The sequence below is a fragment of the Adiantum capillus-veneris genome, chromosome 26, assembly GCF_014529385.1.
Source record: "Adiantum capillus-veneris isolate H3 chromosome 26, ASM1452938v2, whole genome shotgun sequence".
Taxonomy (NCBI): Eukaryota; Viridiplantae; Streptophyta; class Polypodiopsida; order Polypodiales; family Pteridaceae; genus Adiantum; species Adiantum capillus-veneris.
In genome coordinates, this window is record NC_140956.1 from 32,767,996 (window position 1) to 32,789,395 (window position 21,400).

At 43.0% G+C, this 21,400-nt stretch overlaps 1 protein-coding gene and 1 pseudogene across 2 annotated transcripts; both read right to left on the bottom strand.

The window, feature by feature from the left end:
- Window positions 1-868: 868 nt before the first annotated feature.
- LOC147423221 (TMV resistance protein N-like) lies at window positions 869-12,033 on the bottom strand (annotated as a pseudogene). Its single transcript, XR_015186534.1, has 8 exons — window positions 10,986-12,033; window positions 9,806-10,887; window positions 9,549-9,709; window positions 9,336-9,465; window positions 3,885-4,101; window positions 2,863-3,759; window positions 2,443-2,769; window positions 869-2,347 (listed from the first exon to the last, which is right to left on the bottom strand). The product of XR_015186534.1 is annotated as a TMV resistance protein N-like (transcript).
- Window positions 12,034-17,388: 5,355 nt separating this feature from the next.
- LOC147423222 (toll/interleukin-1 receptor-like protein) lies at window positions 17,389-18,039 on the bottom strand. The gene has a single exon (XM_086501460.1). The coding sequence runs from the start codon at window positions 18,037-18,039 to the stop codon at window positions 17,389-17,391; it is 651 nt and encodes a 216-aa protein (XP_086357586.1).
- Between the last annotated feature and the right edge of the window lie 3,361 nt (window positions 18,040-21,400).

Sequence of the window (21,400 nt, forward strand, 5' to 3'; positions counted from 1 at the left end):
ACTACATATGACATGACTTAGTCCTTATGGGAATGTCCTTGGACTTTTTTTTTTGTAGAGATTCGCTCGATTTTCTTAAAGTAAGAAATCGAAACACATGAAAGGTGACTTTTCTAAACAAATCAATTTGAAAAAAATTACGCATTAATATCTGATACCTTGTTGGAAGTACTTTCAATGTACCACGTGGGTCTCTATATAACTCTAGAGGACCTTGATATTAATATGGGAGTCTGTAAATCCACTAAAACATTAGATAGTGGTAACATTACCCATTTCAAGTATTGTTGGCATAGATTTCTAGCTGCGTTGCATTTATACGATCATATAATGAAAATTATACGTATTATTTGGATTATACAATATTTTTTCAAATGATACAATGTAAAATGTATTATCAAAGGAATTTTTCGATTGAAGAATTCTTCGATCAAAGAACCGTATAATATATACGCATCTTCGATCGAAGGAGCACATTGCACTGTAGTTTGACAGAGCAAGCAAGTATACTTCATTTTTTAGTTTTAATTTTAACTCTCTTTTTTTTTTTTGCTAATTTGTGTTGTGCTAGAGATTCACGTCGCACACAAAATTAGTTTGCAGGTGGGTAGCACTATTTCAAAGTTGTGTCGACATAGTCACACTCCTAGAATAGATAGACATTAGAGCATGGTTGTGTAGACCAATCAGTCACACTCTTCTTGGGCTCTCTTGTTCTATACATGCATGTTCAAAGCGCTCTGGGTTGCTTTAGATATGCCATCCACGTTTCATTATATTAAACCAAATATAAAAGTAAAAAAGAAAAATATTGTATAAGAACTTTTTGTAACATGTGAAAAGTAAAATTTCTCATGTGAGAAAAGAACCTGCGAAGTGTCCAATGTGGGAATGTTTCTTTTTTCTGAGAAAAAGATTCTTATATTAGTTAATGAAACTGCCCATAGGGCTACAACCACCTCTACTAGAGAGGGCTACAACAATCATAAGGGGAGACTCTCCCAATGAAAAAACAACATATGTACAATGAGGCTAAATCAAGAGATGAGCACACCCTGGACCATGGTGAAGAAAGGCCCAGGGCGCCAGAGTCAATGGAAAGCCTCTCTACGCTCCCACATGTGGTCAGAGCTTCCCTGGAGTCTCTCGAACTGTCCTCTGAGAGTATGGACCAGCTCTGGCCAAAGATCTCGAACAGTCTCTGTTGGTGGTACAAGGCAAGCCTCAAAGATGCGAAAGTAGCGGGCCCGCCAAATGAACCAAAGTGTCAGGCCACAGATGAGCTCCCAACACTCCTCTCTCGCTCTGCACCACCCATGTGGAGTAAGCTCTATAGCAATGTTTTTAATCTCATATACGTTGGAAAAACGGGGTCTCATGTAAGAAACTTTACTCACATATATTACAGCATTATAAAATTTCTCTCTCTACTTTTCTTTGCTCAAATGTTGGATTAAGTTGGAAAAAAAGGGGTCTCATGTAAGAAATTTTTCTCACATATATTACAACATAATAATTTTTTTCTCTCTATTTTTCTTTAAAAGGTTCTTGTGAATTAATTGCAGCTGCGGGCGGCTCTTGGAATCCTTTGCTTTTTCAAAATGGCATGGTTTAATAGGAGGCCAGACTGAGAACTCACTGGGAAATTGAGGGCCTATCAAGATTGTACCACCGGTATTGTAACGTACCTTGAACATTATTCGTGCTCTTGTTCCCTTCAGTGCTAGATGCTAAATGATATGTCCTGTTACTATACTATAGCAAGGCCCACCAAGCAAGACTAGTTGCTCTCTGGGTACCATCTTGATGGGGAGAGGTTTCTCTGCATGATTTGATGGCAAAGTCACTCTCCTCTTGTTATCCTGAACCTTAACGAAGGTATTGATGATATATTTACGACGCCAGAGTCATCCATCTCTTCCTGCGGATTTTGTTGGAGCCGTCGACGTCGAACAAAGACCTCCTCGGCTATTCCTTCTTGTGAATGCTGTACTTGACGTATAAAGATCTCCCTCAGAACTTCTGCAGGTAAAGGATGACGTTGTTGTACACGTCCAATCACATCCTGAAAATTTTGCAAAGGAAAACTCCATTGTAAAGGAATCAGGCGTTGTGGTGAATGGTGGACCGCAGCCTGTGAACGTCGGATCACATCCTCTACCCGAACTGAGATGTTTCGTAGACATGCTTGGAGCTGCTCTGGGCCACCAACAACCACCATGTATGATGCCTGCATTACTGTAATCCTCCAAGCTTGATACAGGGACCGAGCTCGAATCTCTAGCCTGTCATGAGCTTCGGCGCCCGTCAACAGCCCACATTCGGGCCTCAATATCACCAGGTGCACCTGCAATATGTATGTTTAGCACTTAAGTCACTTCTTGAAGCATTCAATACAGTTGGGATGAGTATTTGACGAATATTTTAAGGCATCAGCCAAACCTGATCTTCCCTTTCTGCATGCCTATTTCTGTACAGCAGGTCTCCTGCCACTCGTGTGCCCCCTCTTACAAGAAATGCTTCAATGAAGGTGGGGCTTTGCTCATAACTACCATGATCATCGCGATAGTCAGACCAGCCCTGGTCATGAGAAACCAGCCACAGCAAAATGGTAAAGCGCGACTGCCTGCTCATGCTGATGGGTATCTCTATTGTCATCACTAACTCATTTGCATGTTCCACTCTATGTATTGTATTGCTCATGCAGTCATCTGGGAAGTCCTCTGGCATTCCTGACCCATACCAGGTAATGTGCTCGAGCGTTGACATCTACAACAAAACCAGTCCACAACCTTGTGTTTGAACAACTTTTGTGAAACAGAAATTGTTCAAAAACTTTGGCATAATGATGGTTTCTCTCACCTCCAAAAGATGCGTGGAAGGGGCTACTCCACTTCCGGCAAGATGTAATCGCTTCACTGTTTGAAGACCTGGTAAGTCGTGCAAGCTACGACACCCTAAGGTTCAAGGTTTTTAAACTTTCAAGACCTTTGAGACCAATTAGCTCTTCTAGCTCACCACAATCGCACAACACTAAAGTTTCTAGGCGCGTCAGTCGAACCAAGCTGTCAACCCTCTTAAGTTGGGGACAGTGAGCCATACTGACATATCTTAAGGTGCAAGGGAGGAATGCAACCTCTTTAAGATTTCCACAATAATACATGAACAATGTTGAAAGACCCCCTAAATGTGCAAAACATGGGGGAGTCCGAAGGAAGTTGTTGTTGTGTTGCAATTCCAATTCTCCCAAGCTCTCTAGTCCTTCCAGTTCTCTTGGCATGCCATCCTCTTCCAGAGAGCACCTGCCTAGCTTCAGTGATTTAAGGGAGAGCAAATTTCCCACGCTCCGTGGCAATCTTCTCAATCTCCCATTCCCTTCAAGCTGAAGAGTTGTAAGCTTTTCCAAGTTACCAATACGTTCAGGGAGATCGACGAGGTTACACCCACCCAAATTCAAGTGTTCAAGGTTCACTAGCTCACAGAAACTGTCAGGAAGCTCCAGGAGCTTTGAACAGCAATTCAAATTGCAGACTCTTAACATTTCTAAACCCCCTATTGAATATGGGAGGGAGGCGAAATTAGAACAGTTGCTTAAGCTAAGCTTTTCCAGATTCTTCAGCTGACCAAATGAGGATGGCAACGTCGTCAAACCGGTAGAATCTAATGAGATTTCGATCAAGTTTTGCAATTGGCCAATTTCTGGAAGTTTCTCAAGTAACTCACAGCCAGCGAGCAGAAGTTTCTCCACACAACAGAGACCTGCCACATTCAATATAAATAAAATATTATTCTCAGTAAGATTTGTGGGGCTAATTTTCTGCAAACAGAGCCTGCAAAGCCAAAAAAAAATGCTGGATAATGCAATAATTTTGAAGGCTACGCACCTTGCATTTCTGCAGGAAGGGAACGCAGACGTCGGCATCCCCCAAGATCGAGAAACTTCAATTGTGTCATGCTGTTGATAGTGCTATCTAAATAATTCAAACCCTCACAGTCATGTAGACTTAACCACTCCAAGTGACGCAGAAAGGGGTCAAAGTGTGGTAACTCCACTAGTGCTTTGCAGCCGCTCAAATTCAACTCCAGCAGCTCTTCTGGCAACTGATTCAGAAATCAATGATTTTAAATTGTTGAGAGAGAGAGAGAGAGAGAGAGAGAGAGAGAGAGAGAGAAAAGAAAGAAACAAAGAAAGATCCTTTTACGTCTATTAGAGGCCAAAATCAGTCTATGAGACAAATCAAACACATGTTTGTGTCCTTCATCTATGGGGAAAGGACAAAAGTACAAAGCAACAAAATGTGGTCCTATGGTACGGGGGGAGGGGCTGATCCATGGGAGATTAGGATACAAGATACATGGTATATGAAAGGAAACGGGGGGGGGAGGGGGTGCGAACAAGCTTGAGGGGACTAGCACCTACCATTAACCACCCAACCATGCCCTATATAGGCCCTTGGCCCTGCTATTTATAAGACCCCCTTTGTCGCATGTCTGTCCTGGCCCTTGGTCTGCCCAATCTTACCTTAGGCCTAACATTACTACCCCCATCCTTGAAAACAAAAGTGGTGATATCTTTATAAGAACACTAATGTTTTCCACAGTGACATCCTTCATGGATCCAGTTGTCCATTTGATCGGAACATGGTTCAGTAGTAGGAGGTTCAATTACATCAAGAAGAACATCTTGATTTTCCACATTGTTGTCCCTGCAACTGTCTTGTGAAACCGGCCCATATCCAATATAAGGCTTGAGGGGACTAGCACCTGTAAATAACCACCAAACCATGCTCTATATAGGCCCTTGGCCCTGTTATTTATAGGACCCCCTTTACCGCATGTTTGTCCTGGCCCTTCGCCTCATAGTTACAGGGGACGGAGAAGACGGGGCTTAGGGACGCAAAACGGCCGTAACCGGGCCGGGGACGGAGGGGAACGGTTGGGAACGGCCGGATTTTCATCCGACCGGGGGAAACGCAGCCTGCCGTACCGAGAACGAACGGGGACGGCCAAGAACAGACAGTTTTTTAAAACTTGAAAAAGTGACCGTTTTTAACAGACAGAGGCAGCCAAAGTCTACTTTTTTGGGGGGGGGGGGGGGGGGGGGGGGGGGCGGCTTTGGCCCTTGGGAGCCTATAAAAGCACCCTTGGGCCTCATCTTCTCTCAAGTTCAATGAACTTATGAAGGCTCTCCTCTCTACCGTCTACTATCTAGACTCTACGCCGTCTACGGTCTACCTACGGGCGCTCAAGCTCTACCCTTGAGTCTCTCTACCAACTCTCTCCTTCTTCTACCCTCTCAACTTTAAAGCTCTCCTCTACTCTCTCCACACAAGCTCTCCTCTTAGCTCTACTCTCTCTTCACCATCATGTCATCTCAAGCTAACTCCACTTCTCAAGCCGGCTCTTCTCGAAGGAGGCCCGCCATGCAAACATGGTTGTGGTAGGATAAAGTCGACTCTACCGCGCGTGGTAAAGGTGGTAGTGCAAGACCATGGACGTGCAAGCTATGCCTGTACAGGAGAACAGGTGGTGCAAACAAAGTGTGAGCCCATCTTCTTCATGAACCCGGTCACGAGGTGAAGTTTTGCCCTCGAGTATCTCCCGAGAAGAGGTTGGAGCTTGAGAAGCTCGCGGTGTATGAGGCCGCGGAAGCAGCCAAGAGGGACCGTTTTGTTGCCGTTGATCCCTTCGCCACGGCGACACCACGAGAGTAAAGGGAAGCCAACCTTGACTCCACCTCTCAAGCGTTCAAGACAAATACATCTACACCGTCCTCTTCCGTTGCGCATTGCCAAAGCACCCTCAACGATTTGGAATCCTAAATTGAAGGAAGAGATGGATAGGTCGGTTGCCCAATTCTTCTTCCACGACCACATTGCCTTTCATGCTTCGCGGTGAGTTTCCCTTGGCATATGCACATTGCAATCCCCCATTTTGTATTCATTATGGGGTCTCGACTCTCGACTCTCCATACTAACACAACATGCTCTATTTTGTGTGGATAGGTCTCCATACTTTCAAACCATGGTTACGAAAATAGGGAAATATGGCTCCTCTTATGTGCCACCTTCATCGAAGAGGCTTCGCACCACCCTCCTTGACAAAGAGAAGCTTACCGTGGAGCAAGCGGTCCAAGCAACAAAGGATTTGTGGGAGATCAATGGTGTCTCTCTTCTTGTAGATGGATGGAGCGACACCCGCAAGCGGTCCATCCACGGAGTGGTGGCCTACTCTCGGGGGGAGATGTACTTTGTGGAGTCACATGATGCATCCGACAGTGGCAAGGCCGCAGAGATGCTTGCTACGGAGTGGACAAGCACCATAGAGATCACCGGCCCGGAGAATGTTCTTTGTATGGTTGCGGATGGAGAGGCGTCAAATAGGGCAGCCGGGGCTATCATTGAGGGCATGTATCCCAGCATCCATGTCATAATTTGCATGGCGCATTGCCTCAATAACCTCCTCAAGGACATAGGGAGCTTGTCATGGATTTCACCCACCATTGGTGATGCCTCTCAAATTGTCTCCTTTGTGCTCAACCATCAAAAAGTGCGCCATGAGTTCTCAAAGAGGAGCCACTTGTCCTTGCTCAAATACTCAGAGACAAGATTTGCATTCAATTGCCTTATGCTAGGCCGCTTGTCTACATGTGGCGGAGCCTTAGGGGGCCTCTTTTCAGTGATGAGTTCCAGGCCATGCCGGAGTCTACATCAACAACAGGATTGAAATGCCGAGAATGGGCCGACGACGCCGCTTGGTGGGAGGAGGTGAAGACTCTTGACGCCATGGTCAAGCCTATTCTACACCTACTTCGAGTTGTGGATGGCTTGCAGCCATGCATCGGCAAAGTCTACGAAGCCATGGATCGGATGATAGAGACACTTGAGAAGCTTGTGCTTGACCTTGTTCAGTATGCATACATTCATGGCTTGTGTGAGTCGAGGTGGAATGGATACTACTCTCCACTTCATACGGCAGCTTCTGTGCTTGACCCTGAGTTTCAGGGAAGGCGTCAAGAGACCAACAAGGAGTTGAGCAAAGGATGGCGGCTTGCATTGGAGTGCCTTGAGCCTAGCAGTGACACTAGGCGCAAGATTAGAGACGAACTACTCAACTACAGGCCAAAGAAGGGCTCCTATGGATGTGTAGATGCACAGGTTGATTGCAACAAGATTGGCTCAGTTTTGTGGTGGGAGGACTATGGAGGAGATGGGCCCACATTTGCAGCGCTTGGCTGTTTGTGTCCTTGGCCAAGCATGTACCACTAGTTGTTTGGAGCAACTATGGAGTGTGTACAGCCACATTGCCTCTAAGAAGAGGAATCGCCTTGAGGTCCAGAGGTCCAATGATTTGGTGTTTGTGAGCGCTAACTTGCGCATGTTACCAAGAGCGTCACACACAAGGCAGATCCCTTCACTGAGTGGGAGATGGCACAAGAGAATCCATCTATGGCCGAGACACTTTTGGAGGAGCTAGAGGAGGACTTCGAGCCTCAATGCGAGCCTCGCGAGGCCTCATATGTCGCTAACGACCTTGACTACAACGACAATATGGAGATTCAACAGGCGAGCACTTCTTGAGTTTGATGATCTACCTAGTCTTTTGTACTTTTTTGTTATCCTTGAGGCTTGTCCTAAGTCCTTTTTGAGCCCTTGTGGCATGCACTTTTCATTTTGTATCCATGGATGTTTTATTAGCACATTTGCGCCTATATGACTCGTGCTCTTTGGTCTATTTAGTGTAAATTTGTGGTCAAAGTGGTGCTCAATGTGTGTAGGTCAAAAAATGCCAAAAAACGCCATTCCGAGCCCCGTCCCTGTTTCTTGACTTTTGCCGTTCCGTCCCCGTCCCCGTCCCATGTAACTCTGCTTCGCCTGTCCGGTCTTACCTTAGGCCTGACGGGGGGAGAGGGGATGTTCTGAAGCTCTATCTCTAAGGGGTATGGGTGCACAACTATAAGAAGTGCATCAAGCTGACTACCTCCATTCTATGTCAAACTAAAGGTGTAAGATCTGGTACATGGGTGGGTGTGGAGTAAGAGCTACACATATGATCCCAACTGGGTTCGTGAACATTTGAGCAAATCTATCCTAGGCTGCCTGGTGGTGACTAGTCTGGATCTCTTGGATCACTATGCTATGGAGTCTCGGAGCTCTTTATCCTAAAGCTCGAGGGCGTCTCCTAGCCCTGACCGTCTCAGCCTTCTGTAGGGTGACCTCTGTGAGTCTGTGTGATGGGTGGAGGTAGGGTTGTGGTCCTCTGAAAGAAGTCTCTAAGATGTGACTATTTACTACCCTTTGGTGCTGCTAGAGGTTCCAAAGTGTCTCTCCATGTCTATGTATCTCCACTAGAAAACGGCCCAAATGGTATTGATCTCTAGACTCCGTGATCTATCGAAGGGTCGGTTGTTCTGTCGAAGGGTGGGTTGCCCTGGGAAAAGAGCCTCATATATGTCTCCGATACTCTCATATGCTCTACATTTGCAGACAAAGTGCTCCTCATCGTCAATCACCCTCTCTGTGCAAAGCTGGCAAAGCCTCTCAACTCGCGGGATATGAGCAGCGCTTCCTGTCTCTATCTCTAGCCAATGTGATGATACCCAGAGCTGACCAATCGCCACTCATGAGTGATGAGCTATGTGGCATGTATGTGTCCATGTAGCTCGGTCTTTGGATGAGACCCTCGTTTAGCATGGTCAAGAAGTGCTCATTGTAATACAGCATCTTCGTGCGAAGAGGCTATCTAGATGCGATCCATGTCTCTCTAATTTCTGGTATTTGAGTCCCTGTTTGGATGAACTAGTGCTAGTAATCCAGATGGTGTGAACAACCATTTCATCCCAAAGGGAAGCCAGTTCTGTGAAATGCAAAGGCTAACTAATTGTGATGGACATGAAGCCCATGTGCAATGTCAAATGTATGTAAAATATTTTACCTTGGGGCTCAAAAGCATTTCACCAGATAATTAGAGTTGATGTTTTCACACCACGAGGTGCTTCATATTACAGCTTCTAGGATGTGTTGAACAATGCAGATGTGAAGACCTCATGAACTATGCTTATCATCAGACATCTTTATGCGCCTGTTGAAGATCCTTGAGGCTATTTCCTCTGTGATGTACCTACACATTATGTAAACTACAAGCTAGGAAACTAATTCTATTTGAGTCATACATTTGTTACACCTCCAACGGTTTAAAATAATCCCAGTAGGAGCAAGCACATGTTTGTGAGGAAGGCAACAATCAATGCTGTCTAGTTCAAGCTCAGAGAATCTTATTCAACGCCTACATTGAGGCAGACGAATCAGGAAAAAGTAAGGCCTCTCAGAACATACCTCACACATTTCATAGCTTCTCCATAGAGCCTGCAAAAGTGCACTTCCGGAGAGATCTAAAACTCGCAGTGTCCGGGAGCACAACTCTCGAGGCAGAACATTGAAGGTACTGTTGTGCCATTGCAACCATCTGTACAACATGGACATAGAATCGTTATATACATGACACTAAGTGGCATATATTACTGGAACTTCGTATACGATGAGATTTACCTGATTTCATTGTGACGACGGTTCAGAAGATTCCCTCTAAGTTCCACATTACGGAGCAGTAGCAGCTTCAACTGAGAGAGTCGACCCGATAAGGCATCTGCATTGCAAGACTTTGCCTCTTGTGAAATCCATGCAAACCCACGGAGTTGGCCTACGTCGCCCTTCGGGAGGATGAGCATATTTCAGTGACAATGTTAGCTTACCGGTATTTTCTGAAAACCAAAGTACCATAGTAAGGACGACAACAAAATACTTACATGAGATAGAGCTTGCATATCTTCCATATCCCAAATGTGAGTTTTAGGTGAGCGCTCAGCTGCAATGTATCTACCCATGTCACGAATTTGGTCATGCATCCCTATTAGACCATCCTGGGAGTCCACAGTTATTAAGCTTTTGTTTTTGAGAACTTCCAAATAGTGAAGAGCAGTCCAACCACATCCCTTCCAAACCCTAAGAGCTGTTTCAGCTGGCTTTCCGATCAAAAAGCAAGAAACATCAAGAAAGGCCTCCTGGAGATCCCTTTCGAGAGCATCCACACTTATTCTCAACGTATCAAAGATGTCTTTGCCCTTTATCTTGAGATGGAGTAATGTCTCCCGCCAAAATCTGATATCAGCATGGCCATACATGAGCACCAATGACCTGGAGAGACAGAGGAAGGCCCTGGCATGAATCAATCACCTGCTGGGCAATCTCTACCAGACCAATGGGTGGGTATGGCTGAAGAAAAGCATGCCAGCAGAACAGCATTTTTGCACTTTCTGGACCCAAGAACTGCATCTCATAAATATTGTTGACCTTAGCAGCCTCTAAAACTTCCCGGTTGCGACTTGTTATGATCACTCGACTCCCGGACCCTAACTTCAAATCTGTGTAGAGGGCATCTAATTGCGATCTATCATCGACATCATCCAGGATTACAAGAGTGTTAGTCCCGAGTAGCCTTCGGGACAGAAGTGCCTTACCTGCATCCACACTCATGAAATTGGCAACTTGATCGCTTCCCAGTACGTTGTCAAAGAGGGCCTGTTGCAGGAATCGTAGACCATGTTGGTTGGCCTCTGCTCGAACATTAAGGATCAGGACAGACCCCTCAAAGTTCTTGTGAATGTTGTTGTAGAGCGATTTAACAAGTGTGGTTTTCCCCAGGCCTCCCATCCCTACTATGCCAATCGATACTGTTTCACCTGAGGGGCTTCTAAGGAGACTTTCCAACTCTTGTTGTCGCTCCATCAGACCTACTGGAAAACTGGTCACAGAGACTTTATGAGAATGGCGCAAATGGTTGGAAACAATGTCAGTAATGAGGGCTTTGAAGGCAACGTCCGAAAATGACCTGTAAGCAGCCAAAGTATCGAGCTTGCATCAGATAATGTTAGGAACCAAACAGTTCAAGATATTACTCGTATTGCATCATGCCAGAAACTATCTTACTTCTTTGGTTCTTCAAGGTTCACAAAGTAATATACGGCCTTCTGAGAAAGACTTCGCAAAAGCTGCTTCCCAATTGTTGGAGGCGAGCTATTGCTGGAGAATGCATGAGCTCCAAATCGAATAGATTCTAAGAAAGAGTCTTTTGCACTCTTGCCCATCCCATAGAATATATACACAAGTTTGGCATCCGGGTATCCTGATAGTTCGTCCATCTCGTTGAGCAAAGTGGCAGAGTCTAGAAAAGTCCGGGACAGGATGATGATGTATGTATTTTTCGGTCCTTGCTGGAATGCCCTCAACAGATGTGCTCCTTTTATCTCAGACACGGACAGCCCAAGCATAGAGAAAGACTCTTTCAAGTGGTTGATGAAGCCAGTATGTACATCCTTAGTTTCATAGCATATGGCAAGACTGGTCTTATCTGATGCAGATTCACTGTCTATGCCTAAGGGTAGTATGTTGTCCACGTTTGCCCAATTGTACTGCAGCACAGGCCGATGACGGCTAGTAAGAACCAGACGACTACCACTACCAAGCTGGTGCTTGTTGAGTATAAGAAGGTTTTTCAGCTGCTTCATGTCCATATCAATGTCGTCCAGCACAATAAAGCACTTGATGTTCTGCAAGTGTTCAAGCAGCAATGCAAGGCCTTCATCAGGATGCTGGATTGCCTTGTCCACCTTTGCTAAATCTCTGAGTAGCTTTGATTGGAGGTTCACTAGGCCCCCATGAGCTGAATTTGCTTGTTCTCGGACATTAAGCAAAATGCAAGAGGCGAAAAATCGTGAGTGAAGTTTGTTGAAGAGCAAGCGTGCAAAAATAGATTTGTTCAATCCGGTAACCCCTATGCTAACAACTTTCTTTCCATCCGAGTTATTCTGGATATCCAAGAACTTCTTCGCATGGTCTAGAGCAGTGGAGTAATGGTCAACCCAAGAGGGCTCGACATACAGTGGCACAGAGTTCTTGAGGAGCTCCAGTACTCTAGCCACAACTCCAAAAACCATTTGCCCCTCAAATGTTCTGCAAGCAGCACAAACCGTTCAGACTCTCCCCAATCTCAGAAAAATAAAAATTCCAATCACTACGACCATTATGTGTGAACCACAGCCAAAAGAAAAAAAGGAAATTCAAAGATTCTTACTTGGATGCTCTGTACACATTTGCCCACGATAGTGGATTGTCCTAACCTGGGGAAAACCATGGTTATGGTGTTTAACACCACACCACAGTGGGTCAGGGGGTCAACACCTACTTTTACACATGGCCAGGAGACGGTGGAGTATATAGATGCATACACCTATCTTGGGGTAGTCTTTAATGGACCAGCATTTTCATTGAGGAGAGCAGTAGAGACTAGATTGACGAGAGCTTATGCAACCTTGGGAGATTTGGAGAAGATGTGTTCGCAGGTTCATTTTCAAGAACCTCGAACAAAGTTGTGGCTTTTTGACACTCTAGTGGCTTCAGTTATGCTCTATGGGGTTCAGATTTGGGAGCCCTTATTGGACCACCAAGGCAGATCTGGTAGCACTGATGGATGGAGATGTATGGAGAGGCCTCTAGTCTCTATGATCTCTCAGATGATTCGGGCGAAGGCCTTAGTGCCACATGAGATTATTCGGGCTGAGCTAGCTACCCCTTCTCTCGTAGTTGAGGCCCTTACTAAATCAGTTTCCTTCATGCATAATTTATAAGACCTTCCGAGAGACAGATATTCTCGGTTAGCACTTGAGTCATCTCAACAGCTAGCGCTATAAGGGGACACAACATGTTGGTATGGGCAGATGACATCATGGTTCCAGTCACATGGCTTCAGCATGGATAGACTGCCTCCACTCCAGTACAATAACTCCTTGGATGCACCCTCCCTTTCTCTCACACGGACAGAGACCACTAGATACCAAAAGCACATGGATATAGCCAGCACAAGCATTGGACACGAAGATGGCTTTCTATAGAGAGCATTTCCTCCAACTAACAGAGGATGATATATGATCAACAGACCGGCCTATATGGACACTCATTTATCTTATGGGTATGATGTACTATTGGTCAGATGCGCACATCATCGCATCAGCTAGAGATTGAGACTGGTAGATTTAGGAGAGTACCATCAGAAGCTAGGATATGCTAGTTATGCCATATAGAGCCAACGACAGAGTTACATCACATTTGTCACTGTCTGGTATACTATGAGATATGAGGCTGCTTCCACTGTCTATTAAAAGAGGGCTTTGGACCGTTGGCTAGAGCTATGAGATATCAGGATCAAAGATGCCTTGGGTTGTTTTTGCTAGAGCTGCGCATACAGAGAGAAAGTCTCTTTAGGCGACCAGGTAGTGGGAGACATTCACAGAGGGATATCACAGACTTCTTTAGAGCAAGGACTCAGCAGCCAGATGAGTATGCTTCATAGTAGACTTTAGATCCCACTTCTACCAGAGGTATATTAGTGAACAGAGCCACTGAGCTGGGGAGAGCTAGACACCCATGTCTACGAGGGCGACCACGACATCGACAGAGGCTCCACTGGAGAATCAGGACTAGTCTAGCACAACATGGGAGACACCTAGTATGACTATTTACAGACGCAGACATTGACGAAGCTCTTCAATGACCAATGCAATACTTTCTCGAACAACGCCCGATGTCGGGCATCCTCGGGGATGGATGATGACGATGATGATGTTTAGTCGGACGATTTTAGTCTTTTAGTTTTAATTTTCCACTTTACTTCATTTTATTTTTATACCAAGACATTGGATAAGATCCACAAGTTTGTATTAGTCATAGGTCATTTTGGCCTTTTGAAGACGTTTAATATAACATTTCATTTCTCTCTCTCTCTCTCTCTCTCTCTCTCTCTCCGCACCGTCCAGGGCAGTCAGGGTGCCTTCTCTCTTTCTACGTGATCTAGGGCAACCACGAATCTCTCTTTGTGAAGCAGCACCCTCACTCGCTCTCTTGTGGGCGATGCCTAGGGAGCAGCCACGGCTGTGTGTGTGTGTGTGTGTGTGTGTGTGTGTGTGTGTGTGTGTGTGTGTGTCTTCTCGAGGGTACAATAGGGTCGCGTGAGTGGAGACCAGGGTGGAGGGGATGGAGAGCACCAGCTTTAAGTACCATGGAGTCTCAACCATTGGATCAAGGGCCCTTGTGCAAAATCAAGGGCGTTCGCAGATCTCAATCATCGATGCATAAAAACCGGGATCCCAAGTTTAGTTTCTATGTCGAGATCCCAAGTTTACCTTCAAATTGATATGGAATCACATCTATTTTAACCAAGCGCACGCGGGCATGTTGGTTAAGGCGTGTGCTCCTCAAGCTGATGGTGAGGGTTCAAAACTTGGCTGGGAAAGCGAGGGCATCCCGGGATTAAATCCCTCGCAGGTCCACGTAGCTGACCTCCCGAGATTAGTTTTGTAAAATGTAAACCCAAGATATCGAGTTTAGATTTAACTGATCAATGGTCCAGATCGGTCACCATCCTACTTTTAAATTAGGACCATTGATCCCATGGTTTGGCACCCTGTGGCAATTAAAGGGGAGGGATGGAGAGGGCGAGAAGAGTGAACTGGAAGCTGTAGTGGACTTTAGGGGAGGGCACGGAGTTGTACACCTAAATATTTTAACACTAGTTTGGTATCAGAACAAGACACGAAAGTGTCTTTTTTTATGAGATTCAATAATTAATAAGAGGTATAATGGAAAGATATTTTCAAGAAATCCTTTTGAGAGCTTTGAATACGTCAGTGATAGTATTCCTAAAAAAATATATCCTTTCAATTTGAGCCCGATTCCTCTTCCAAAGGGGGAAGGAAGAGCCAATAGTTAATTTCTTTTTGGTGGTACTAGCTTTTGACATTGCAGCCAATAGTTAATTTCTTTTTGGTGGCACATGCTTTTGAGAAATGAATAGGCGTGATAAATTTGTTAAAGATTAAAAATACTTATAGTTGTACTATCTCAATTTGCACAATTTTTACGTATTAGAAACTTATTTTGTGTGCATATTGAGCAATGAAAAGTTTTGTTGTGCGTATTGGCCTATTATTAAAGGCCTTAATATCCATATGGGTGAAGGTCTTTCAAATTTGTTTGTTTGACATGTGTCCCTTTAAAATTTGAAGAGAAAGAAATTAGCATTTCTTTTTAAATGTTATTTCCCAAAGCTATTGGCCTATTAAAGGCCTTAGTGTCCATATGGGTGAAGGTCTTTCAAATTTGTTTGCTTGACATGTGTCCCTTTAAAATTTGAAGAGAAAGAAATTAGCATTTCCTTTTAAATGCTATTTCTCAAAGCTACTTTCTTTTTTTTTAGCATGTTGAGACTTTAAAGAACAAAGGATTAAAGACTTTGCATAGGAGTTTGATCGATAGTGTGATGTATTGATTCAATATATATATTTTTATACTCTCACTTCTAAAGAGTCCTTTTATGTAGAGACTTTAGCAAGATCGAGTCATTTAAAAAAAATTAAATTGATTTATTATTCTCTATGCTTATTAATTCTATATTTTTTTATGAGAGCATTAATATATTCTTTTGTTTTAGATTTAATGTGTTTTTTATTTATTATTTTTTTAAAATAATAATGTGTAATGTGCACCTTTCACCTTATTAATTAAGCGAAGCTTTTTTCGATATATGTCACAAGAGCCGATGAACGAGCAAGCCTTCTCCCCTTGGAAGAGCAATCCTACCATCCACTTTTTAACACAAAGCATGGATCAATGTCATTGAATTGAAGCTACGTACTCAACAACACTACCACTACAGTACTAGATATCAAAATCTTGTGGAATAAATTTTATAGAGTTACCTTCGTCCCTTATGAATGAAGAGAGAGGTTGAAGAAAGAGTACGAGGTTTTTGCCGTCGACTCTTGTGAATTCAGCTTGTGTATCTATAATGAATAATATAATGTATATTTTTATTTTTATTTTTTCATTTTGTTTTGTTTACAAATGATAATGTGCAATGTGCATCTTTCACCTCATTGTTTAAGTGGGAACTTTTCTAATATATAAACCATTTGTGATTATATATGTATAGTGGATAATATAATTATATATTAAAACACAATGAAAATTTTATATGATTGTAAACACTCAATTAAACTTACTTTTCATAAATCTCATTTCCCCCTTAACTTAGCAGGCCTTTGTGCCTCTTCACCTTGTTATTCATATGTTGGCAAAGCACAAGTTTTTTTTAATGTAAGTATAAGTGTATAATGTAATATGTGTACTCACTTTATATAACTAATGCAAAGATAGAAATTATTGATGTTTATACGAGCTAGAAATAATAGATTGTGTTACATTTTCAAAGAGTATTTTCTATATTTTTCTAAAACATTTTCACAATAAATATTTCATACAGTCTTGATGTTTGTAGAAGATTGAAAACCCCAAAACTATGCAATTTGTTGGTTACTACGTATGGAGTAATTGAAGGTTACAAATTTTGACTAAATTATAGTAGAAAAAGCTTTAATTACCCAAAATTTGCCTCTTTTCAACAATTTTAAAATTAAGAGTTTATATATAATCAAAAGGCATGGAAATTAGGAACTGACATTTGAGTATTTATTTTCTATACCTGATATATATTAATTAAACTTTACAAACATGACAAATTCAATTTCTTCAAGAGTTTATAAGTAATATATATGTATAACTTTGCTTTTTGGCAAAAGAACTTCCAAATTCTGGTCAAATTTTCCACTTAAATCTTGTGACTAATCTCGTAATATATTGTTTGTTTTGACATAAAGAAAACTTGCTTATATTTTTCACCTCAAAAACTCTCTAGACTATGAGAAAGACATGCAAAATGTGTTTCTAACTTCATAAAACAAATGCAACCACTTATAAGTGGGAAAATAGGACAATAAAGTGCCTTGGGACATTGTAGTGTCCGATTAAAGAACTAGCGTTAAGGTGAAGCCCCCATGCATATTGTAGGCTTGTAGCTATGAAGCTCTAACTAAACTAATTGCACTATAGGTTGCAAATCATGATCAATAGAAGTAAACAATATGAGGGCATAATTAAGAGAAACAAAGCATTTAAGTTGTGTAGCAGGACATGATGGCATGGACGATTGGCATGCATTATTGTATGGTTCATGTTAAGCAACATGCGTTGGAAGAGCATCTCCTTGGCAAAAAGCTCAAGCCTCCATACCTTGCAAGCTTGGTTTGCACTCTATGATGATCCAATGAGCAATCAAAACACCGAGAGACATTAAATACTTTGGTTAGTAGCCAAAGCATGGTTCACTCGGAGATGAGTTAGTAGTCATTGACCAAGTAGGTCACCCTAAATTCATGATGAGGAATGAGTACTAAATAAACAAGCATTGCATAATATTGGCTCCATCCAATATAAGTATTTATCATTGGAGAAACTTAAGAGATCCATACCTTTTCTCTTCAAATAGAAAGCCTTTGATAAGTGAGATTTCCTTGAGTGCACTTGACCATCTTCGATGATCAGCAAGGGAGGTACGCTTTAGGGTGGTGACATCAAAGCGTGAGCCAGGTTTGGGATATCGTAGATGAGAGGGCTCTACTTTGTAAAAGATGGGCAGCACATGCACCGATGCGGGTGAGGAAGGCAGCTGCATGATCTCGTGCACCTCGTCCAAGCACCACTTGGAGCTACCAAACTCTGGGCTGAGGACAACAATCTGCACAGCGGAGTTTCGTATGGCATGAACAATCGCCCCCCACGCCTGCTCGCCGTCGGACATGGCGTAGTCGATGAAGCAAGAGATGCCCTTGGAGGCGAGCGCCATATGGAGCACATTCCCTAGGGTGTGCTTGGTATCAGGCCCACGGTGGCTCAAGAAGACATGGTAGTATTGGGCTCGCTCAGATCCTCTGGGGACCTCCACATCGGGCTGAGTTGCCGTCGACCTTTCACCACCCCTTGCGTCAGCAGGGGTGGGTTTCGAAAATGTGGCTTGCAGTAGCTTGTAAACACACACAATCAAGTACGCTATGGCTAGAAAGTTACACAGAGGCAGCAGCATATTGTTCCACATAATGGGTGGTACTGATATATTGGGCAATGCAATGCGCTTGTTTAATACAATAAGTGGGCGATGGAACCTCAGCTGGGCTAGACGGATTCACGTCTGCAGAGAAGGTGTTCCCCTCTTCAATATATAGAGAGAAGCCTCGGTACTCAGTAGAGAGTCGGGGACTGTGTAGTAGTAGTAAATTTGAAAATCGAAACTTGGCAATTTGCCTACTCGCTGGTCGTCGCTCGGACGTAGAGCGTAGTTATTGTTGGTATTTTACAGGAAGAATACGTTTATCATGCATGATCCACGATTGCGCAATATCACTGCTCTCAAGGATTTGCACGTGGGCATCGTTGAACGAGGACTGCTCACTACGCAGTGTCCGCAGCCAACTACACAGTGCCCGTCCTCCACTAAAACGGCAGAGAGAGCGAGTCAATTTACCTCAAAAGATCTCGTTTGTAGCTGCTTGGAAGCATGCAGTCGCTCCGACAGTCTGTAGTTAATCTAATATTTGAATTGACGATTTAAATTGACGTCAAAGAGCCAGGTCCCGCTTGTATTGCTGATTTTAGTGAGATTCCTTTCCAAATTCTTTTATATTCTAGTCCCACTAAAAACATGGTGGGTGTACATATGCCTGCCATGCATGGTCGTTGACTTTGGCAATGTTATAAAAAAAAAACCATCTAATTTTTTTGAAATTAACCTCTAAAATTTTATTTTGAAGGTGAAAAAACCGACATAATTTAGAGAAATTTAGTGTAAAAGCATTCAAATATGCTGCTAAGAATGTAAAGAGGTGGGAAAACGCACTCTAAGCTACAAAACTATTAAGGGAGCAAGTTGGTATTCTCATGGTTGTATTTCAATAATTTTAAGGGATATTGCCATTCATATTATTGAATAGAAGATAACTCAAGTAACCTAAGATAAGCGACCATTGTCCTTCTCCCGAATTAACCTTATGCTCTCCCTACTCACACATTTAAAAGCTACGTCGTCCCACTGAGTGCCTACATGGGCTGCAAAGGTTTGCGTTGAAAATGCGACAACCTGGTCACGTTGCAGGGATCTTTCTTGTTTGGATTTTACATGGGCTGCAAAGGTTTGCGTTGAAAATGCGACAACCTGGTCACGTTGCAGCACCACAGGAGCTGCAAGAGCCATCACTATTTCGGGGGGACCATGAGGTTGCAGGACAATGAAGCTCTACAACCCCTCTAGCCATGTGGTGGGACGGGGCTCTAGCTAATCATGAATAGACCCTTCACCAAACAGCATGACCTACCATTCCTTTGCAACCAATAAAATCCAAACAAGAAAGATTGCTTGTGCTCCTTCCATTATCTAAAGCTACATCCCATTCGCTACAAGAGATCACCTAAATATCGACGTCAAATTATCGACGTTAGTGGCGGGCGTCGATATATGTGTAGCCAATTCTGGAGGGAGAACCATTTTAAAAATATTCAAAATTTACATTTTCAACGGCTATTTTGGCACTGATTCCGATGCGTATTTGGGTGAATATTTCGACGCCTATTTAGGTGCATATTTCAACGCCTATTTCAGCACCTATACCGACGAATTCTGCAAAAACAGAACCGTGGATAATAACCTACGCATTTTTGCCCATTCTTCATCTCCTCCTTTGCTCTCCTCCTCCTCACTTGCTGTAAGTCTGGTGTCGTAGGGCTTGTCGGACTCGAGATCTTCACTCACATGCTCCCCCCATCAACAAGGTAAGATTCTTTTCAAGATTCGTAGTAGGTTTCTTCACCTTTGTCTGTGTGTGAGTAACATAGTGTGTGTGTGTGTGTGTTTTTGCAGGTTTGGCGATATTTCTTCAAGTGCATCTTGCTCAAATAGGCCGCATGTGAATGCTCTATCATTTTCTTCTCTCGCACACACACACACACACACACATGCACATAAACATGCACGCAAATAAAAAAAATACACATTAGTTTGTTGAAAATCTATATACACTATGTGCGATGCATACACACATTTTTCAAACAAAGAAAAATTTGAAAAAAAATATAACTTTTGTTAATTTATAAATTTTATCAATTAATAATTATCATCAAAAAAGAAAGATAATGACATTTGATCATTAAAAAAAAGAGTTATTTTGATTTATATCATTTTATAATTAGTTTTGTTACTTTTATGCATATAAATTTAAAAATTAATAAATTATGTTGTTTTTTAAAATTGTGACTTATCGTAGGTGTTGTAAATGCAAATTAGAATGTTTATAGTGCTAGGTTCTAATTACCTTTGATTAATTTCGTGCCTTTTGAAAATATTCGATCGGCGTTGTTATGTCGTTCGCTTATGATAAATCCACGTTATGTCGATCGTACATAGTTGTCCGCTTTGGGCTATCCGCTTAATTAAGGTTAACCTAATAAGACTAGCCGCTTAGATATTCAATCGCTTAACTGCTTAGGATTAGTCTGTATTCAGGCCGTTGAAGGCTAGCTTCTTAGGGCTAGCCACTTATGTATTCAATCTCTTAGCCACGTCGCTCAGTCCTACATGCTTCGTTATTTAGCCACTTAGCCGCTTAGGACTAGTCCGTATTTAGGCCAGGAAGGCTAGACTCTTAGTGTTAGCCGCCTCCGGCTAGCCTCTTAGGGCTAGCCGCTTAGGTATTCAGTTGCTTGGCTGCGCCGCTTAGTCCTACCCACTTCTTTATTTAGCCGCTTACCCTCTTAGGACTAGTCGCATAGGGCTAATCGATATTTACACCGCTTAATTAGGGTTGGCAGCTTAAGGCTAGCCGCTTAGGTATTCAGTCACTTAGCCACGTCGCTTAGGCCTACCCGCTTCATTATTTAGTCATTTAGCCGCTTAATTAGGTCTAGTCGCTTAGGACGAGCCGGTACTCATACCGCTTAGGACTTACCGCTTAGGGCTTGTCGCTTAGGTAATCAGCCTCTTTGCCGCGCCACTTAAACCTATCCACTTCGTTATTTAACCGCTTAGGGCTACCTGCTTAGGGCTAGCCGATTAGGTATATTTCAATCGCTTAGCCACTTAGGACTAGCTGCTAAGGGATAGTCAATACTCAGGCCGTTTAGGGCTAGCCGCTTATGGTATGTTGCTTAGGATAAGTGGTTGGGCTGTTTCAGTCCACTTTGGATTTAGGTTTTAGCTAGGGCTAGTTGCTTATGTGTTTGGCCGTGCGAAGACGCTCAAGATTTAGTTGCTAGGATGTGGCTATGCTTCGATAATTAAAGTAGAAAAAACATAAACGGACTTCAGAAACGGCTTGTGTACTTAAAAAACGCAAACGTACTTCGACAAATGAAATAAAATAACACAAACAGACTTCAATAACACAAATAGATTTCAGAAACACAAACGG